At 46.8% G+C, this 16,532-nt stretch overlaps 1 protein-coding gene across 16 annotated transcripts in view; it reads left to right on the top strand.

Moving 5' to 3' along the window:
• PTK2 (protein tyrosine kinase 2) overlaps positions 1–16,532 on the top strand; it is a 259,862-nt gene that overhangs the window by 157,362 nt on the left and 85,968 nt on the right. For all 16 annotated transcript variants that reach the window (XM_032415592.1, XM_032415591.1, XM_032415581.1 and 13 more), the window contains 4 exons: positions 493–600; positions 2,167–2,284; positions 8,461–8,491; positions 11,069–11,121. In XM_032415592.1, coding sequence (XP_032271483.1) covers positions 493–600; positions 2,167–2,284; positions 8,461–8,491; positions 11,069–11,121 — 310 coding nt within the window. The remainder of the gene's footprint in view (positions 1–492; positions 601–2,166; positions 2,285–8,460; positions 8,492–11,068; positions 11,122–16,532) is intronic.

Genomic DNA, 16,532 nt, shown 5'->3' with positions numbered 1-16,532 from the left:
AAGGGTCCTTTGGACACCTGCCAACTCCCTAGCATTGTTAAACTCAGAGACTTGCTCTAATTCAGGATGCACTGGGAGTGCACACAGGTCCCTCTCTCTGTGGGAACAGGAGTAGGTTTCACACGCAGTTACTCCCAAGGCCAGTGAGTAAGTCAAATCTGGGACTTTCTCCTATTTCCTTTCTTCTCTGGGACCTGTGACTCACTCGTCCAGCTCTGACAGGTGGAGCGCTCCTGCTTGGCCATCAGGAACACAGAGAACAGGCATATTCCTCACCTGGGAGTGAGCAGACAGTTCCTGGTGGTTCCAGGACTGCTCCTAAGGAAGAGAATACCCCACTGGGGGCTGATGGATGAGCAGCCTCTCCCCCAGATGCAGTCATCTGGAGGAGGTCCTCGGGAGAGTGGGATGGGGTGGGCACTGCAAGAAAGTCACACAGTACCTGACAGGAGTCTGTCTGGGGTCCCAAGTGGTTGCCTTTTCTCTCCCAAGCCCACACATCTGGCCGACTTCAATCAAGTGCAGACCATTCAGTATTCGAACAGCGAAGACAAGGACCGGAAAGGGATGCTACAGCTGAAAATTGCCGGTGCCCCCGAGGTAAGGATGCAGTTTTTGTGGGTCGTCAGAATCCCAGCTTTCTCTTACGTGGTGAGTGTTCCATTTCAGGTAGTAATGAGTACATGCCCCCAAGAGTAGAGCAGGTGACAGATGGAAAAGTCGGTCAGGAGCATTATTGTCAAGCCGGTTGAAGATTCTCATGAACTAGCACGAACATCCGCTTCTTAGGATTATGTAAATGCACGGGTACCTTCAGTAAGCAGTGTCATTTCCCAGACTGCTGTGCGTGGTGGTCTCGGGGCCGGGTCACCTGCTAGCAGCCCTGCCGCCGCAGCTCCTGCCGGGTGGGTCACCCGCTACTCTGACGCTTAGCATGGGGGCCAGGAGCGACACGGGTCATTCTCAGAACCCAGCAAAAGGAGTTCTTTGAGATACTCTGAACCCATTGTACAGCTGAGGAAGCTGAGCACAAGTGGTGGAGATGGGGTGCCTCCCAGAGCCCACGCTTTTAATCCGCATGCAGTGTGGCCCAGTCAAGACAGCGCACCATTTGGCAAATACCGCATCAGGTGACCTTCTCTGACAGACGGGCAGAGGATGCTCACATGTGGAGTCAGAACGACTGGGCTTGTCGCACACAGCACATTTTCGGACCTCTGTCTGTTACGTGCAGCTCACGGGGCTCTCTGGTGGTGGAAGCCTTTTCTCAGATGGGTTTATCTGCCACGCTTCTCACTTGTTCTTTCTGCCTTGGGAGCAGGGGCATTTCTGAGGCTCTCAGAAGTGCATTTGATTCTCAGAGGTGAATAAATGAAACCCTAAAATACGGAAACTATTGCCAATTAAAATTTCCAGACAGCACCTCTGTAACATTCTCTTTCGGCACCACCATTGTCAGAACTCCCCCCCCCCCCCCCCCCCCCCCCCCCCCCCCCCCCCCCGGCCCTGAACATGTCGCGGAGCTCAGGGAGGGTGTATTGTTCGTGGACGAGGACGTGAGGAATACTGCTCTGGTTAGGGCGTCCTTGTGCCGGGAAGGAAAATACAGCTCTGATCATCTCCCGGGTAATCTTTAATGATAAATCTTCAGGAAGTTTATCAAAATTGCAGGTTTGATAGTGAAAACAGTGAATTCTGACCTCTTAGGCAAAACGTGCTGTGCATGCTTAAAATAATGAGATTTTAGTAATTTTCTTTAATGCTAGAAAAATTACGAGGGATAATTGATAAAAATTTACTCCATGTTTGTTTCTAAAATAGGCCATACTTGAAATATACTGATTCTTTAAATTCTTCCCTTAATTAGATGTTCCAGAGGGGCCAGACAACTCTGAAGGGAAATATTTTTTTTGCCTCCTTTAGTTCTAGAAAATGAATCTCAGTTTAAGTGATTTTTCTGTTTTTGTCTGGGTCGCCTTCTGTCACATATTCTAGGAATAACATCCTTAAATATCAACTTCCTTTTCCACGCCAACCTTATGACAAATCTGTGTCGCTGTCACTCTTCTCTTTCCGAGTGTACCTAGAGATCTGATGTCATAGTACAGCTGCCCCTTTGATGATACAAAGAACAATAACGCCTCTCTCGGTCTTTTCCCCTTTTAGCCTCTGACAGTGACAGCGCCATCCCTAACCATCGCCGAGAATATGGCTGACTTGATAGATGGGTACTGCCGGCTGGTGAACGGGGCCACACAGTCTTTTATCATCAGACCCCAGAAAGGTGAGGTCCTGCTTCTGCTTGAGCAGTCCCACTGGGAGCTGTTAGGCGAGCTCATCCCAACTGCCTCTACTCCTTCTTTTAGACGACTCTGAAGACCAAATAAGTAATTCAGCCAAGTACGTCTGTGTTCTTGGTTTTCCCCGGAAGTGGGGCAACGCGCAGCCTGTAAGCCGGGTTTGAATAGAAGAGCTTCGGGGAAACAGTGTTGGTGTTCAGGCTACTGGGTTCGGGCAACACTTTCTAGGTGCTTTCTAGGCTGCTGTCAGTGTTTGTAGTAAACTTTTGGGATTATGTTCTGGATTTTTTTTCAGGTATACTTTGTAACTCATGTTAGATAAACTTTTTTCTTATAGATCTCAAAAGCTTAGAGCAAAGAACAAAATTAGTTCTAAGGCATGATGTAAAATCAGTGATTAGAATGAGTAATTGTTAGAAACAAGGCTGTATCACTTTGGAAGCCATGTGGGGTTCTTGCAAGGCAGTAAGAAGGGTTGTTTCAGAAGATTTGGAATTCTGAAATAATCAAACAGAACGTTCCCAGCAGGAAAATAGCATAATGGTAGCAGGAAAAATCTGGGCTCTAGAAATGTATCCTTTTGTATGTTCAAATGGCAAGTCCTCTGAGCTGCCGTCTGTAAATTGCTTGACCTTTCTGTGCCTGGTTCTCTAGCTCTGACACACACACAGAGTGGCACCTGTCTTTTATGGTTCAGGGAGGATAAATGACTTCATCTGTGTGAAAGGCTTGGAACTGTGTCTGGCACATGCAGTGGCCATAAATGTTAGCATTGTTCCCGTGACTGCTGCTGGCTGCAGGGCGATCCTGACCTACTGTGTGAACCTGGACTCTGACCGTCCTCATCCATAAAGAACGACGCCTGCTTTATGGCGTGGGAGGTGGGTCCACAGTGGTGCCCACAAAGCAGCCAGCTCTGTGGCCGGTAGACACGGGATCCCCTGCAGCACTCCCCTCCGTGACCGGGACCATCACAGGAAAGTGGTCCTGAGGGGCCGAGTGCTGTGTGTCCAGGTACGCGGCGTGGAGAGGAGCTAGGAAAACAGATGATGGAGTCCTGAACTCCTGGTAGAGACGCAACAGAAAGCCTGGCCTACCAGCAGCCCCATACCCTGTGTTCACAGAGCGGCTGGAGGGAGCAGTCGGGGGCGGGGGGGCGGTGTGAGGCGGGGAATCATTGGAACCTTTGTTTAAAAGTTAGTGTCATGATGTGCTCTGAAAACAATAGCTAAAGTGTGTGGATCCTAGGATACGCCTAATCTAGTAAAAATCTTTATGATCACACCAGTAAAACCTATTATTTTCTAAAATACAGTTATATTTAGATTTATAGTAGCTTTCTTTGTATGAAATATAGTAATGAAGTTGCTTTTAGAAAGGTCTAAAGGCTACTCTCAGTTAAAACTTGTACAGACATAAACTCTTGATTTTTTATTTTGTGTTTTAAGCAGAGGTATGTACCTTGCAAATATTATTTAAATGTTTTAGGGAAATTCCTTTCCATGAAGACGGTATTTTGCAAAAGTGTTCAATGTGACATATTGCCTGTCTCCTTTTTAGTAAATAATTTAAAAATTTTTATCCTAATTTACCAAATGTTCTTTATCAGTTTATGCACACAAAAAAAATAACATTCAGACATTAAGCATTAAATAAGCCAGCCATTCCATGTTTGAAACTTCAACACCTTCCTGTGTTGGTTTTTAATTGGCTTTTTTTTTCTCCTTAGGGATAAACATTTTGATATCACATCTTGTGAACTGAGATGTATTAAGTTCTTCATGCATATGACAAGAGCACAAGTGAAAACACTTCTCATAAAATCCTAGTAGGGCGCTGGCTCTTAGCAATTTTATGTTGTCTTTATAGAATGAGACACTAGACTCGATAATGTACTTACTTTATTCTCAATCCCAGCGTGTTCATTTATTATACAACTATTTTGTAATAGGTACCTAACGTGAAGGTATACGCCTAATGGAAATAATACTTTAAATCAAACATTTTTAATGGATTATGGTCAGAAATATATGTGGACAAGAGCACATGAGCATTTTTTAATTTAGATTTTTTTTAAATTTCTAATAAATTTAAAACATGTTTCTACACTCCAGTGCACCATTTTCCTGGCAGTGTGCTTTTAATAACACTTATATATGTACCCATATGTCTTCTCTAGACTGTAAACTGTTTAATGGTAAACAACAGGTACGTGTTTATACGCATAACAGGGACACCAGTTCTAAGTGATCTGTAAGTTCTACCTGTAAGTTGTGAGTATGCTCAGACGCACTTGATTACTTCTGTGATCTACCACAATTACTTTGCACTTATAAAGTGCTTTTAAAGGTGGTGTTTACTGGGGTGGAAAATGTAATTAGAGCCCCAAGCCAGATACCCTGGACTGAGTTCCATCAGAGTTGCTGAACGACCTTGACCCTTACTGTGGAGTTAGCTGACCTGTGCCTTAGCCACAGGAGAGCTCAGTGGCAGTTTTTCAATTTTAGTAAAATTCTCCTCAGAGGAAAGAATTATGCACATTAACATAGGGTCATAATTTCCTCATTCCTCAGAAGATTTCCTGTGTGCGGGATGATAATAAGCCTGTACCTGGGAGGGAGGGGAGGTATGCTTCTAAGAGGTCCCGACCCAGGGTGTAGGAAGAACAGAATTGACAGAGTTGGTTTTGTAAACATGAAAGCACTTCTGTTAGTAAAAGAAACATTTTTTTAAAGCTGAGATACAGGAGGGAAAACATCTGTGACACAGACAACAAAGAATTAAAATCTCTTCTTTCTCGCGTGTTCTTCCAGCTCATTAAGACAAGCCAGTATGAAAATAGGCTCCTTGTAGAAGAGTGGACATGGAGATGTGCAATAGGCATTGGACACCAGCAGCGACAGATCGCGTTTTCTGGTTTAGGTTGGGTGAAGCGACGGATCTTCCATTCCATCCTTGGAAGATGTGCTCTCCCATTTTGTTGGTGTCTGCATAAGTCGTCGGAGGCCAGTGTAGCGATGGCGCCTGTCCATTGTCCACCTCTTAGAGGTCCTCCTGCAGAATCCGATGGACACCGGGTGTTCACTCTGCAGTGTGTGTAGCAGCTCAAAACCAGACACAGCCTAAATGTCCACACAACGGGAAGGAATCACTAAGTGAGGGAGCATGCACCCCTCATAGAGTACTCCACAGCTGTGAAAAACGGGAGGCGGTGCTATTTTCGTGCTGAAAGCCCACTCCTACGCACACACACATACATGTAGCCAAGCCTGTGTGTGTGTGTTCGCAAGTGTAAGAGGAGTCTGGAAATCTGGGCAGCTCAGTGACCAGCTGTGGACAAGGAGGACTCCTGGGGAGGTGGGAGATGTGATTGAAGCAGGGGACGAGGCTTTGGCCTTCCCACTTCCTTTCTATAATATGCACCTTTATGATTTAGATTTGCTACAGGGAATCTGCATTGTTTAATTTAAAAAACAGGTAAGAACTTTTATTCAAAAATTGAAAAGTCAAATGTAGGTTAATATAAAGATACATCCTTAATCCTAAAGGATTTATTCCGGGAAATAAGCTATGTGCCGTGGGAATGACATGAGAAGTTGTATGTTAGGCCTTCAGCTTATAAATTTAAAGGAATGTTAAAAACTGACACCTAGAACTGGGCGTTTTAGGCGGTGAGTACTGCGTTTTTATAACAGTGCTGCTGCTAGTGTGTGTGGCCATTTTACTCAGTGATTTACGGTCTTGCTTCCTGAAAATGTACTCTCAAGATCCTTTGTTGTTAATCAGCTCATTTACAGCCTTCTCTCTGCTCCTGCCCAGCTGCTTAGGAAGTCTCTATTAACCAAGTGTTTATGAGCTGGTCTCTTTTCCTCCCAGGGAAGTAGACCTTGCGACAAAGGGTGCAGACGGCTAGTGGCCGTTACTAACTGACAGTGGTGGGTGTGGACAAGACCTGGTCGGAGGCTTCGCGGGTGGTCAGCTAATGATAGATTTTCTAGTAACTCCACGTTTGGCCTTCGTGGTGGCACTTGGGTATTTTGCTTGAAATGTGGATGTCAAAGTCAGAGTGAGGCGGTTTGGGTGGTAATGCAGCCGCGTGTCGGGGGTCACGTGCTGGTCGTCTGCGTTCTGCGCCGCTGCGCATGCCTCAGCTGTCCCTGCAAACCAGACGGTCTGATTTCTGTTTCACAGATAAATAGTTGTGCAGAGTCACTCACGTGGGATCCGAGGCTGATTCAGTTCTTCATTTACCAAGCAGCGGTCTGAGAACCTTGTGAGCGCAGGGTGCCCTGCTGAGTGTGAGAGACACCTGTGTGCAGGTTGAGTCCGACCTTCGAGTGCGTTCACATGTAGAAGTGCCCTGGAACGAGGCAGAGCACAGCAGCACCACCCAGAGCCACCTGAGTTGCTGCAGGAAGGGCTCCCTGGAGCTCAAATTGTGCTTGGATGGAGGTTTTGTTTTTTTAGAATATTATATCATTCGTTCATTCATTTATTTATTTTTAAATTCTAGTTAGTTAACAAGCAGTGCAATATTGGTTTCTGGAGTAGAATTAGTGATTCGTCACTTTCATACAACACCCAGTGCTCATCATAACAAGTGCCCTCCTTAATACCCATCCCCCATCCAACCCATTCCCCCACCGAATTGAGCTTTGAGAAATTGAGGAATGGTCTTTCTACCAGAGGGAAGAGCACCTTTCAAGGGTCGGAATGTGTGAAGGCAGCATGATGTGTTCAGGGAACTATGATATGCAGTCACCTAGGACCAGGGAGCAGTAGGGAGCAAGACTGGTGAGACGGGACAAAGGTAACTTCTGGGGGCGAAGAGCTCTTGGGGCTAAGTTCTAGGGCAAGTGCAAGGAGCAGAACTGTAGACAGCAATTGTGACTGCACTGGGTGACACTAATGGACTACCTGGGAAGGTGTCAGAGAGATGGGTGGTAGGTGGGCAGACACCCCAAAGATGGAGATAGGGCAGTGTTGTGTGCCAGCAGAAATGAAACAGTGCTTTGTGGGTTGAGCAGATGTGCTTAAATTTCATCTTAAAAGCCATTGAAAGGGGTGCCTGTCTGGCTCAAGTCAGTAGAGCATGCGACTCTTAATCTCAGGATTGTGAGTTCAAGTCCCACGTTGAGTGTAGACATTACTTAACAATAAAATCTTGGGGCACCTGGGTGGCTCAGTTGGTTAAGTGTCTGCCTTCGGCTCAGGTCATGATCCCAGGGTCCTGGGATCGAGCCCCGCATCGGGCTCCCTGCTCCGCGGGAAGCCTGCTTCTCCCTCTCCCCTCCCCCTGCTTGTGTTCCCTCTCTCTCTGTGTCTCTCTCGGTCAAATAAATAAACAAAATCCTAAACAAAATCTTTTAAAAAAATAAAAAATAAATAAAATCTTAAAAAAAAAAAAAGCCAATGAGAGACACTGGAATTTAAAACAAGGGAATGACTTGATGAGTTTGTATTGGGGGGAACATGATCCTCGTAGTAACTTAGCCCAGGGATGGATTAGAAGAGAGGATTAGTTAGGTGCCTGTTAGATTTAAACAGATAGAAGACCTTGACCTGGGAGCTCTGTGCTTCCTGCCTCACGGAAGGAGGGTGGGGAGAGAGCGTGTCCGCCAACCACCAAACGGAGCCCTGCGCTTCGCTGTGATGAGAGCAGCAAGGGCCGGTGCCGGGAGCCCCGAGCGCAGCCCTGTCATGGGTGGCAGGTGACCCCTTGGTCAAGGCCTGCTTGCTTCCTGGGCTGCTCTGGTGCATCAGTCCCTCTGCCTCTGCACATCCCGAGGATTTGTTTTCCTTGTATTTGTGTTTCCTAGACAGGTTTTGGTGTTGCTTCTACTGAGCATTTTTATCAGAGGACAAAATGGCCAGTCCTCTGGTGTAGGGATGTCTTTGACCCACTTATCCCCTCAGGGCTTTGCTCTGATTAGACAGTCCCTCTTATACAATATGCACCTCCAGTCGGTTTATGTGTTGTGTTGTAAATATTGAAAATGAACCACGAAAGCCTAAGATGCACAGTGTAATAACTTCCTTATTAAAGGGTTATTGCTAAATTCTGGACTAAGACTTACCCTTGTTCTCTGATTGCTACACATAATCTTTTCTAAAGAAATAGGGACCTCATCTCTCTCTCTCTCTCTCTCTCTTTCTCCAGAAGGTGAACGGGCGTTGCCATCAATACCAAAGTAAGTGCTGCCTTGTGCATTTTGTTACTTATTTGTGTTAGAAACTGTCAAGCAATCACCATGCTTTATTTTCCATTTGCCTGAATCATCAAACTTCTGTGTATACAACTAGGGAAGTGGAAAACAAGTATTTCCAGAAAGAAGTCAAATGAGTTGTAAATCGTGTTATGTATTTAGCTTTAACCAAAAGTGTAAAATGACTTTCCCCTTATCTTAAGTTGATCGGGCAGCTGGAGGACCGTCCCGGTCACAGCACCGGGGAGGCCTGTTGATGGTTTATACTCAGCACTCACCTTTTAAGAACCTGAGAATTGGTGCCATTCTGGCTGTTTTACAAGTGAGAAAAGTAAACATAAGTAATTTGTGTTCATTTTTTAAGTTGTTGATGTCATGAATTTCATAGTAGATGTGTTGATCTGTAAGATTAAAAAGAATTGAGCAGTGATGCCAGAAGAACTTACTTAGTAACTTCTCTGGGGTCAGCCAGCGTGCGAGGGACTGGGGACCAGAGGAGTTAAATTGGGAGATATGGACACGTCGGTAAGGAAGCATCAGAGCCGAGTGCTGAGCGCTCTGGGGTGGAACAGAGTCTCATGACACCTGCAGGGGTTGCTGTCGCTCTGTGGATAAAGGCCAGCGTCCTTGGGCCAGCAGGCCAGACCCCGACCACTGGCCCCTGCCGGCCCCTCTAGGCTTGCTTCACCACCACTCACGCTCTTCTTCAGCTCTGTTGAACTTCCTTTAGTTACTGGAGTAAATGGTCCTTTCTTTACCTCCAAGCCATTGTAAATGCTCTTTACTCACATGCCCCACTCGTCCTCCAGCCTCTGTAACTTCGCCTAGGCCCTGCTCATCTTTCTGGCTCTAGAAACCTCCCACGATCGCCCAGCCCTGGAGAGCACCCTCGTGTGCTTCCCCATAACACCTTCTTCCTTGCTGGAGGACTTATCACACTTTCAAAACTACCTCTTTGCTCACGCATGCCCGCAGGACCTCATGGACGGCCAGGGTCATGTGACATCATAGACCTGACCCGGGGAGTAGCTGGTGTGTGGGAGGTGCACCATAGCTGTGCGGGGGGTGGAGGCATGGGTCAAAGCAGCTTGCTTTCAGCTTTCGGGCACTGTGTTTCACAAACTCAATAATGTTTAATAGATATTTATTAATGTCCCACATTAGGCCAGGAAACTATGCCCAGAATATCTTCAACTGTAGAAAATCTGTAAGAGATGACTTTGAGGATTAAAATATGCAGAATCGTAAACATAGATACAAAAGTGGATGAAGACGGTAGTAGGTAGAAGTGGCAACAGATGCTAGAAACAGTGAATTAAAAAGGAAACTTTAAAAGAGTGCCATTTGCCACAAATCACAGAGCGGCAGACGCTGTGGCAGCTCTTGGTTGGAAAGTGGTGAAATCCGTGTGGCAGTGAGCAAGCGGATTTGCAGCAGCCCCCGGAGACACGGCGTGGGAGAGGAAGAGCCCGCCGCGCGGGCAGCAGGGCCTGGAAGCACATGGCCTGACCTGCTGTCGGGAGCGCGCACCCCGACTTCCCTGTGCGTGTGGTTCAGACAGCTGCCGGGAGTCCCGTAGCCACGGTAGAAGAGGAACTGGTGATTTGTCACACGGCAACTCTGGTTCAGCCCTAAAGCTCATTAGATCTGGGATACGTAGAGAACTCAGTGAAAGGAACTCGGTCCCGTGGCTTTATGCTGAGATCACTGATTGTAGGGGCCCCACAGCTGCATACTGAATCTTCCCCATTCTCGAGAGGGATCTACTCTCCAGGTCCCGTATTTCCCAGTGTAAATTCTGTGTGCTAGAACCATTTTCTGTTCAGCACTTCTATAGTACATGCTTATGTATCTGGAAAAAGTTTTCTTTTATAAAAACATCAAAGTCACTCTGGCATCTAAAGAATCTGGGGTTCCTTTTCTTTCTCTCTGTTTTGTGCTTTCCGAAAATTTAAAACTGAACTATGCTTCTGTTTTTTAAATGTCGCTGAGATTTTTGGCCAAAATTTTATTTTATGTGGGTAGATACGTCAAACACACCTGTTGTTGGGCAATTTTATGAAACAAGTAACCAGATACATTAGGCTTAGTCTGTAAATAATAAAAATAGGTATTAAGGTCCTGCCTGCTTTTTTACATGCTCTGAATTTAAGGAGGACCAGGCATACTCCTGGGTGTTTTTCAAATTATGTTTTAGAGTGCAATTTCAATTCCAGGTGTCTTTTCCCTGTATTTTATCAATGTGGGGCGACCCCTTGCAGTCTAGCATTGCAGTGTAAAATTTGCTCTGACCCACATACCCACCGGCTGCTGAGTGGTGATGTAGGGCTGAAGCTGCTGTCACGAGCGGCTCTCTCAGCATCTCGGTGCTCCTCCAGTCGCCTGTCGTCTCTAAAACAGCAGAGCAGTCTGGTGATTTTAAGTGCCTCAGTTAGTAGCGCTTAATCTTTTAAAAATCACCCTCGAAAGTGCACGGTCTCCATGGGAAATGGCATGGTCCTGACTGTAGGCACTCCCTGTTTGCCGGCACGGTGCTCATGGCTCTGCTCCTTTCTGTTCCAGGCTGGCCAACAGCGAGAAGCAAGGCATGCGGACACACGCAGTCTCCGTATCAGGTGAGAGGCTCCACCCAGAAAGCCCCAGGTAGAAGCTGCCAGGCAGAGACGTCCAGGTGCTGCAGAAGGAGGGGGCTCTGTACTGTGATTGCTCTTTCTAGAATAGCTTAGAAAGCTAAGCTGTCTGACCACCCAAAGCTCCATAATTTTAACATCATTAAATAGGTTTGAATATGGCTCAAGATTTTCTTTAGAGATGTGTATATGTAATACAAGACTGCATAGACTTGCAAGTTATTGTTCAGTTGTAATGTCATGTTGACCATACTTAGAGTGAACATTTTTACTTTTGAACTTGCCATTATAATTAATCTTTGCAACTTAGAATGTAACAGTATATACTTTGTGTATTTATTGTTTTGAGTTCAGGAAATGCGAAATGTTTTTCAGTGGTTTCTGTCTTTCACAATTAACATCAAGTGGTGTTTGAATATTGTTTTTTTAAGAGACATAGTTAAGATACTGGCCCAAGCAGTATGTTAACTATTTTTTTGCTGGCGTCATGAGTATGGTGTGCTTTCCTTGGTATGTTTTCAAAAAATATGTGCCTTTTCCCCCCATTGAAAAATGTGGGAAATAGAGGAAAGCGGGAACGGGAAGCATCTTCTGTGGACCCAAGTTTGGTGTCTTTTATACGTACACACAGACATGCATGTGTGTGCACACGTGAATACCACACACGGACATGCATGTGTGCATGTACACGTACACACATGCATACACGCACGTCTGCAGTCCAGTCTGAGCTCTGTGCTATGTTTCTACGACAGCAGCTTCCTAATAACTCCAGAGTCTGATAATCTGACTCAGAAGAAACCTAATCCCCATTTGCTTGATTTCCCTTGAGTTAATTTTTCCTGAAATTTAGTTTCGTGCTTTTGCCTAGTCGATGACTATATTCTTTCCTAGTGTTCCAGCATATAAATGCACTTGCTTATTTTTTATCGTGCACAAACACCCCACAAGCCCTCTCTCAGGAAGTGTTCGTGCCCACCTTTGTACACTTGGCAAAGGGACTCTGGTGATGAGCTGCAGGATGCGTCAGAGCACTGCAGTCGCTCCCTGACGAGCTGGAGGGCGTTCTGAGTACTCGAGCTTGGGCCCTTGGCCGGGGTCAGATGCCTGGTAGGCTGCGGGGTTGCCAGCACGCTCTAAAAGAGTAGTCTGTCGTGCTGGCATGCTGCCTTCCCCCATGTGCTCTCCTAACCCAGCGGTGGTGCTAGGGCACGAGGGGGCACTCGGCTGGCGTGCGTTGGGCCTGCCCCTTGTTAGGGCTTTTTGGGCGCAGGAGATGGGGCCGACGTAAACCAGGCCCTCAGGGAGTTTGTGATCTAGTTGGAGAGACAAAAGCCACCCTGTGCTGAAGTGGTGAGTGAGGCGAAAGATTCTGTCCATGAGCAGGCCTGGGTCCAGAGGAGAGGAGGACGGCCGGGCGCCCCGGGATGACCTGCAGCGTGCCGTGTAGGACGGGTGAGACCGGGGCCAGCTGTGCACCACTCTCCGAGCTCTTCTCCATCGTCCTGCGGGCCGCAAACAGCTGCACGAGCGAGCCCTGGGGAGCACCCCCGTGCGGGCCAGGGCGCACCCCAGCCCTACGCTGAAGAGAGAGCAGAGGTGCCCTGTTAGGTGCATCAGGACTCTGCAGCTCAGATGAGGTCCTCAGAGACCCTTCGCGTCTTGTTCCTTCTCCTGTTTTCCTGACCCCCTTTCATCAGTGTCCTCACTGCTTCAGGCTTTGAACCTCGGAGTTTTCAGCACCTGATCATCCTTGAACATCGGGGTCTTACCTCCCCCTGCCACGCATCCTTTCCTGTCCTGCCTTCACTGTTCTCCCTAGCTGTCCCATAGCCACAGGTCTGACCCTCAGTCCCTTCTCCATGTTAATTAATTGAATTGCCATCATACGTATATAATTTAAATAGGCAGCTCTCTGGTCAGAGACTTTCAGTTATAATTTACAGTTAGACAAAGTTTGGTTTCCTTAGCTCAGCCCTCAGAGAGCAGGGGCCTGTGCTCTGCCACCCACCTTCTCACAGCGGGCATTCAACTTGCTTGAGCTGTCCCGTTGGCCGGGATGTTGTTGTCATTGTCACGTGTCACAGTCTTCCCGTTCTGACAGTGACACTGTGTCTTAGTGGTAGTCACCATGGTCACCTGCAGCTGCCGGCGAAGGAGAGCACTCCGTGTCCAGGGGACCTTCAGCGACAGCACCAGGGGCTCCAGAGTTTGGTGTACCCCAGTCACACCAGCGCTTGCTCACTTCGCTGAGCTGGGCGAGCAGGTGCGGCGTCCTTCGGTCTTCCACAAAGACTGTGGAACGTAACATCCGGCCCACCAGGAGCCTGCCTCACACTTAACTCAGAAACTGTTACGTTGATGCCTTGAAAACCAGTACTGTTTCTAAACCCTGAGGGTGTTCCTTTACGGAGCGGCCTGGAAACCTGCACCATGTGAAGGTGTTACTGGCCCCCCGAGGGAGAGATCCAGCTGCCCCGGGCCTGCAGACTCTGATTCTGCTTCCCCCACAGCGAGCCATTCTCTTTCTTAAGGCTCCCAGTGTGAGGCTGCAGTCCAGTGGCATGCCGGCCATGAGTGTGTGCTTTTCTGTCACGTCCCATCTCATAGAACCCCTCGCGAGCCCTGCAAGATGGGTATTCCAGTTTGACATTTTCCATTTTGCATTAATTGAGTCAGCAAATACTGTGCAGGCCCTGTTCTGGGTGCAGGGGTATGATGGTGAGAGCAAGGCCAAGTCCCTTCCTTTATGGAGTTGACATTCTGTGGAAGAGACAGACCAGAGACACTGGATTAAAATCTAGCAGGTAAACCGAGAGCAGCAAGGGGGAGGCTACTGAAAACTGTGGTCAAGGGGAGCCTGGCTGGCCCAGTTGGTGGAGTGTGCAGCTCTTGATCTCGGGATCGTGAGTTCCAGCCCCACATTGGGAGTAGAGATTACTTAAATAAATAAAGCTTTTTAAGAAGTAATAAAATTGCGGTCAAGAAAAGTATCTCTGAGCAGGTAACATGTGGGCAGGTAACTGTGAGAGCTGGAGCCATGCAGACAGGGAGACACCGAGCACTGGGCCCTGGAGCAGGAGCTTGGAGAAGGCAGGCGGCTGCCAAGGTCGCAGGGAATAGGGAGAGGGACCAGGAGATGCGGCAGGTACAGCAGTTAAGACTTGGAAGCTTGGCCAGGGTCACACACAGCAAGGAGGGGACAGGACTCTCTTTAGTGTTCAGAATGGTTTCACGGCATTAAAACCTTCACGTGCCTTAGATATGATCTTGTTTAATCCCTACGACAGCCTTACAGGGCCTTTTTCATCCGCGTTTCACAGATCTGAGGAAAGAAGTTCAGAAAGTAAACCAATGTGTTAGTGTCACACCTGAAATTGAGGGAGCCAGGATTGGAACTCGGTCATTATTGCTCCCCAGGTGATACTGTCTTTCAGTGCCGGTTTAGAGGAGTTTCCCTCGGGTGAAGAAGCACTTGGAAGGTGGAGAAAGTGGAACTTGTGTGACTGCCCTGTTTCTGAAAAGTTCTTATCTTACCTGGTCTTCAAGACCAGATTCAGATGTCACCACCTCCTAGAAGCCTTCCCTGACTCCTCCAGGACTCCTTCCTCAGAGTGTTCTAGCCCACTGTGCATCTTTCTGTTATGGAAAGTCTTTAGATGGATGTGATCATTTTGGAAATCATCTTGTGCACTAGATCACAGCCCCATCATAGGCAAAGACATGTTCTATTTGTCTGCTTATTGACTGGGACATCAGTACTTAGTAACTCTTTTTAAGTGAGTCAGTGGATGCCTGAGCAAGGTGTGGAGACAGGCCAGGACTTAGGAATGCAGTTCCAGGAGCTAAAGCAGAAAGAAGAAGGGCAGGAACACCCCGAGCTTGCAGGGACACGAGAGTCGCTGGGTTCTCAGATGATGGCCTGTGAGGTCATCACTGTGAGTTGTTCTGGATGCTACTGTGGAGGATTTGGGCAAGGGGCCTGGAAGCTCACCAACAGGAAGAATGAGGATCTAGATAACTGAAGAACGTTTTCAACTCTTGATGGATCCCTGGTTGGGAAATGAAGCAGAATCCTGACTTTGAGAGAGGAGGGACCAGGCACTCATTCTTAATTCCTTGCAAAGTAAATGTCAGTATTTGATCATCTTAATTAAGATCACAATTGTAACCCACGTTGAATATATGGAGAGTTTATCTTTGAAATCTAGACAAAGTTTCCATATGAAAATAAATGTAACACTGAGAGATTTAAAGAATAACAGCACATTTCCCTGGGCACCTCATTCTGAGGGCCTAAAGCAATTGTTTTTAGCCTAGTTATTAAGTTTTTGGAAACGTGCATATTATAGAGCTCAGGTAGGACCCAGAGGCCAGTGCTTGCAGGAAGGGGCTGTGAATGCCGCAGGGAGGGGCGTGGCCTACGTCCTGGACTCGGCTTGAGCCGTGTGCGCGCGCGTGCATGCGTGTACATGGGCGTGTGTGTGTAAATTCTGCAGGAACACAGGGCAGTGAATAAAGCTGAATTTTAAATGTTTTGAAGGCGTAAACTCTGTTTTTTTTGTTTGGTTGGTTTTTGTGTTTTAGGGTTTTTTTAGTTTGTTTTTTAGACCTTACTGTGACAAGAAGTACAGGGCCACACGTGGTGATGATGCCACCACATTATGAACAGGGCTCCTGTTGAATGTTTCAATTACATAAAATGGGATCAGAGATTGTAGAACATTTTTCTCTTTTGTATTTCTGCCATGAAAACCGACATAGTGACCTTTTTTTGTCAGTAGAAATGTTTGGTTTGATTGTTTCTGCTGAGCCCTATGTGATGGTACTTTTTCAGTATTTATTGCAATTTAAACAATTTTAACTTTGTAACAGATTCTTTGGTTCAGTTGTTAATCATGCATCATCATTTCCTTTACTACTTTTAGGTTTTTCAACTTAGTGACTAAAAATTATTCTAAACTAAAATATATTGAACAAAATAAATGTTATTTGCTTTCGGCTGATTCATTATAAATTTTACAAGTCACTTATATATACAAAAACAGTTTGTGAACTGTAAAGTTCTATAAAGTACAAGTCCATAATAATTGTTGCACTTTTCCTCTTCCTGGGGCCTCTGAAATACCAGGTCTGTGGCTCGCTTGTCACCGTGCGCAGCCTCGTGTAAGACATGAGCAGGTGTTTGTACAGGAGCGAGGCCCAGAGACGATGCCTGACTTGTTCACGTGCGTTATCTTGTTTAAACCTCAGGACGCTCTTCCTCGTGCTGTTTCCACTTTACAGGTAGGGAAATTAAGACTCAAAGTTGAGGTGGCCTGGCCCAGTTCACATAGTAAGTAATAGAAAGCCTGATTGAAACCAACGTCTTGAACTCCAAAAACCACTGTCTTTAC

Source organism: Phoca vitulina, unplaced genomic scaffold (genome assembly GCF_004348235.1).
Source record: "Phoca vitulina isolate PV1807 unplaced genomic scaffold, GSC_HSeal_1.0 scaffold18, whole genome shotgun sequence".
NCBI lineage: Eukaryota > Metazoa > Chordata > Mammalia > Carnivora > Phocidae > Phoca > Phoca vitulina.
The sequence above is the reverse complement of the archived record's forward strand: the minus strand, read 5'-3'. Positions and strand labels throughout refer to the sequence as shown.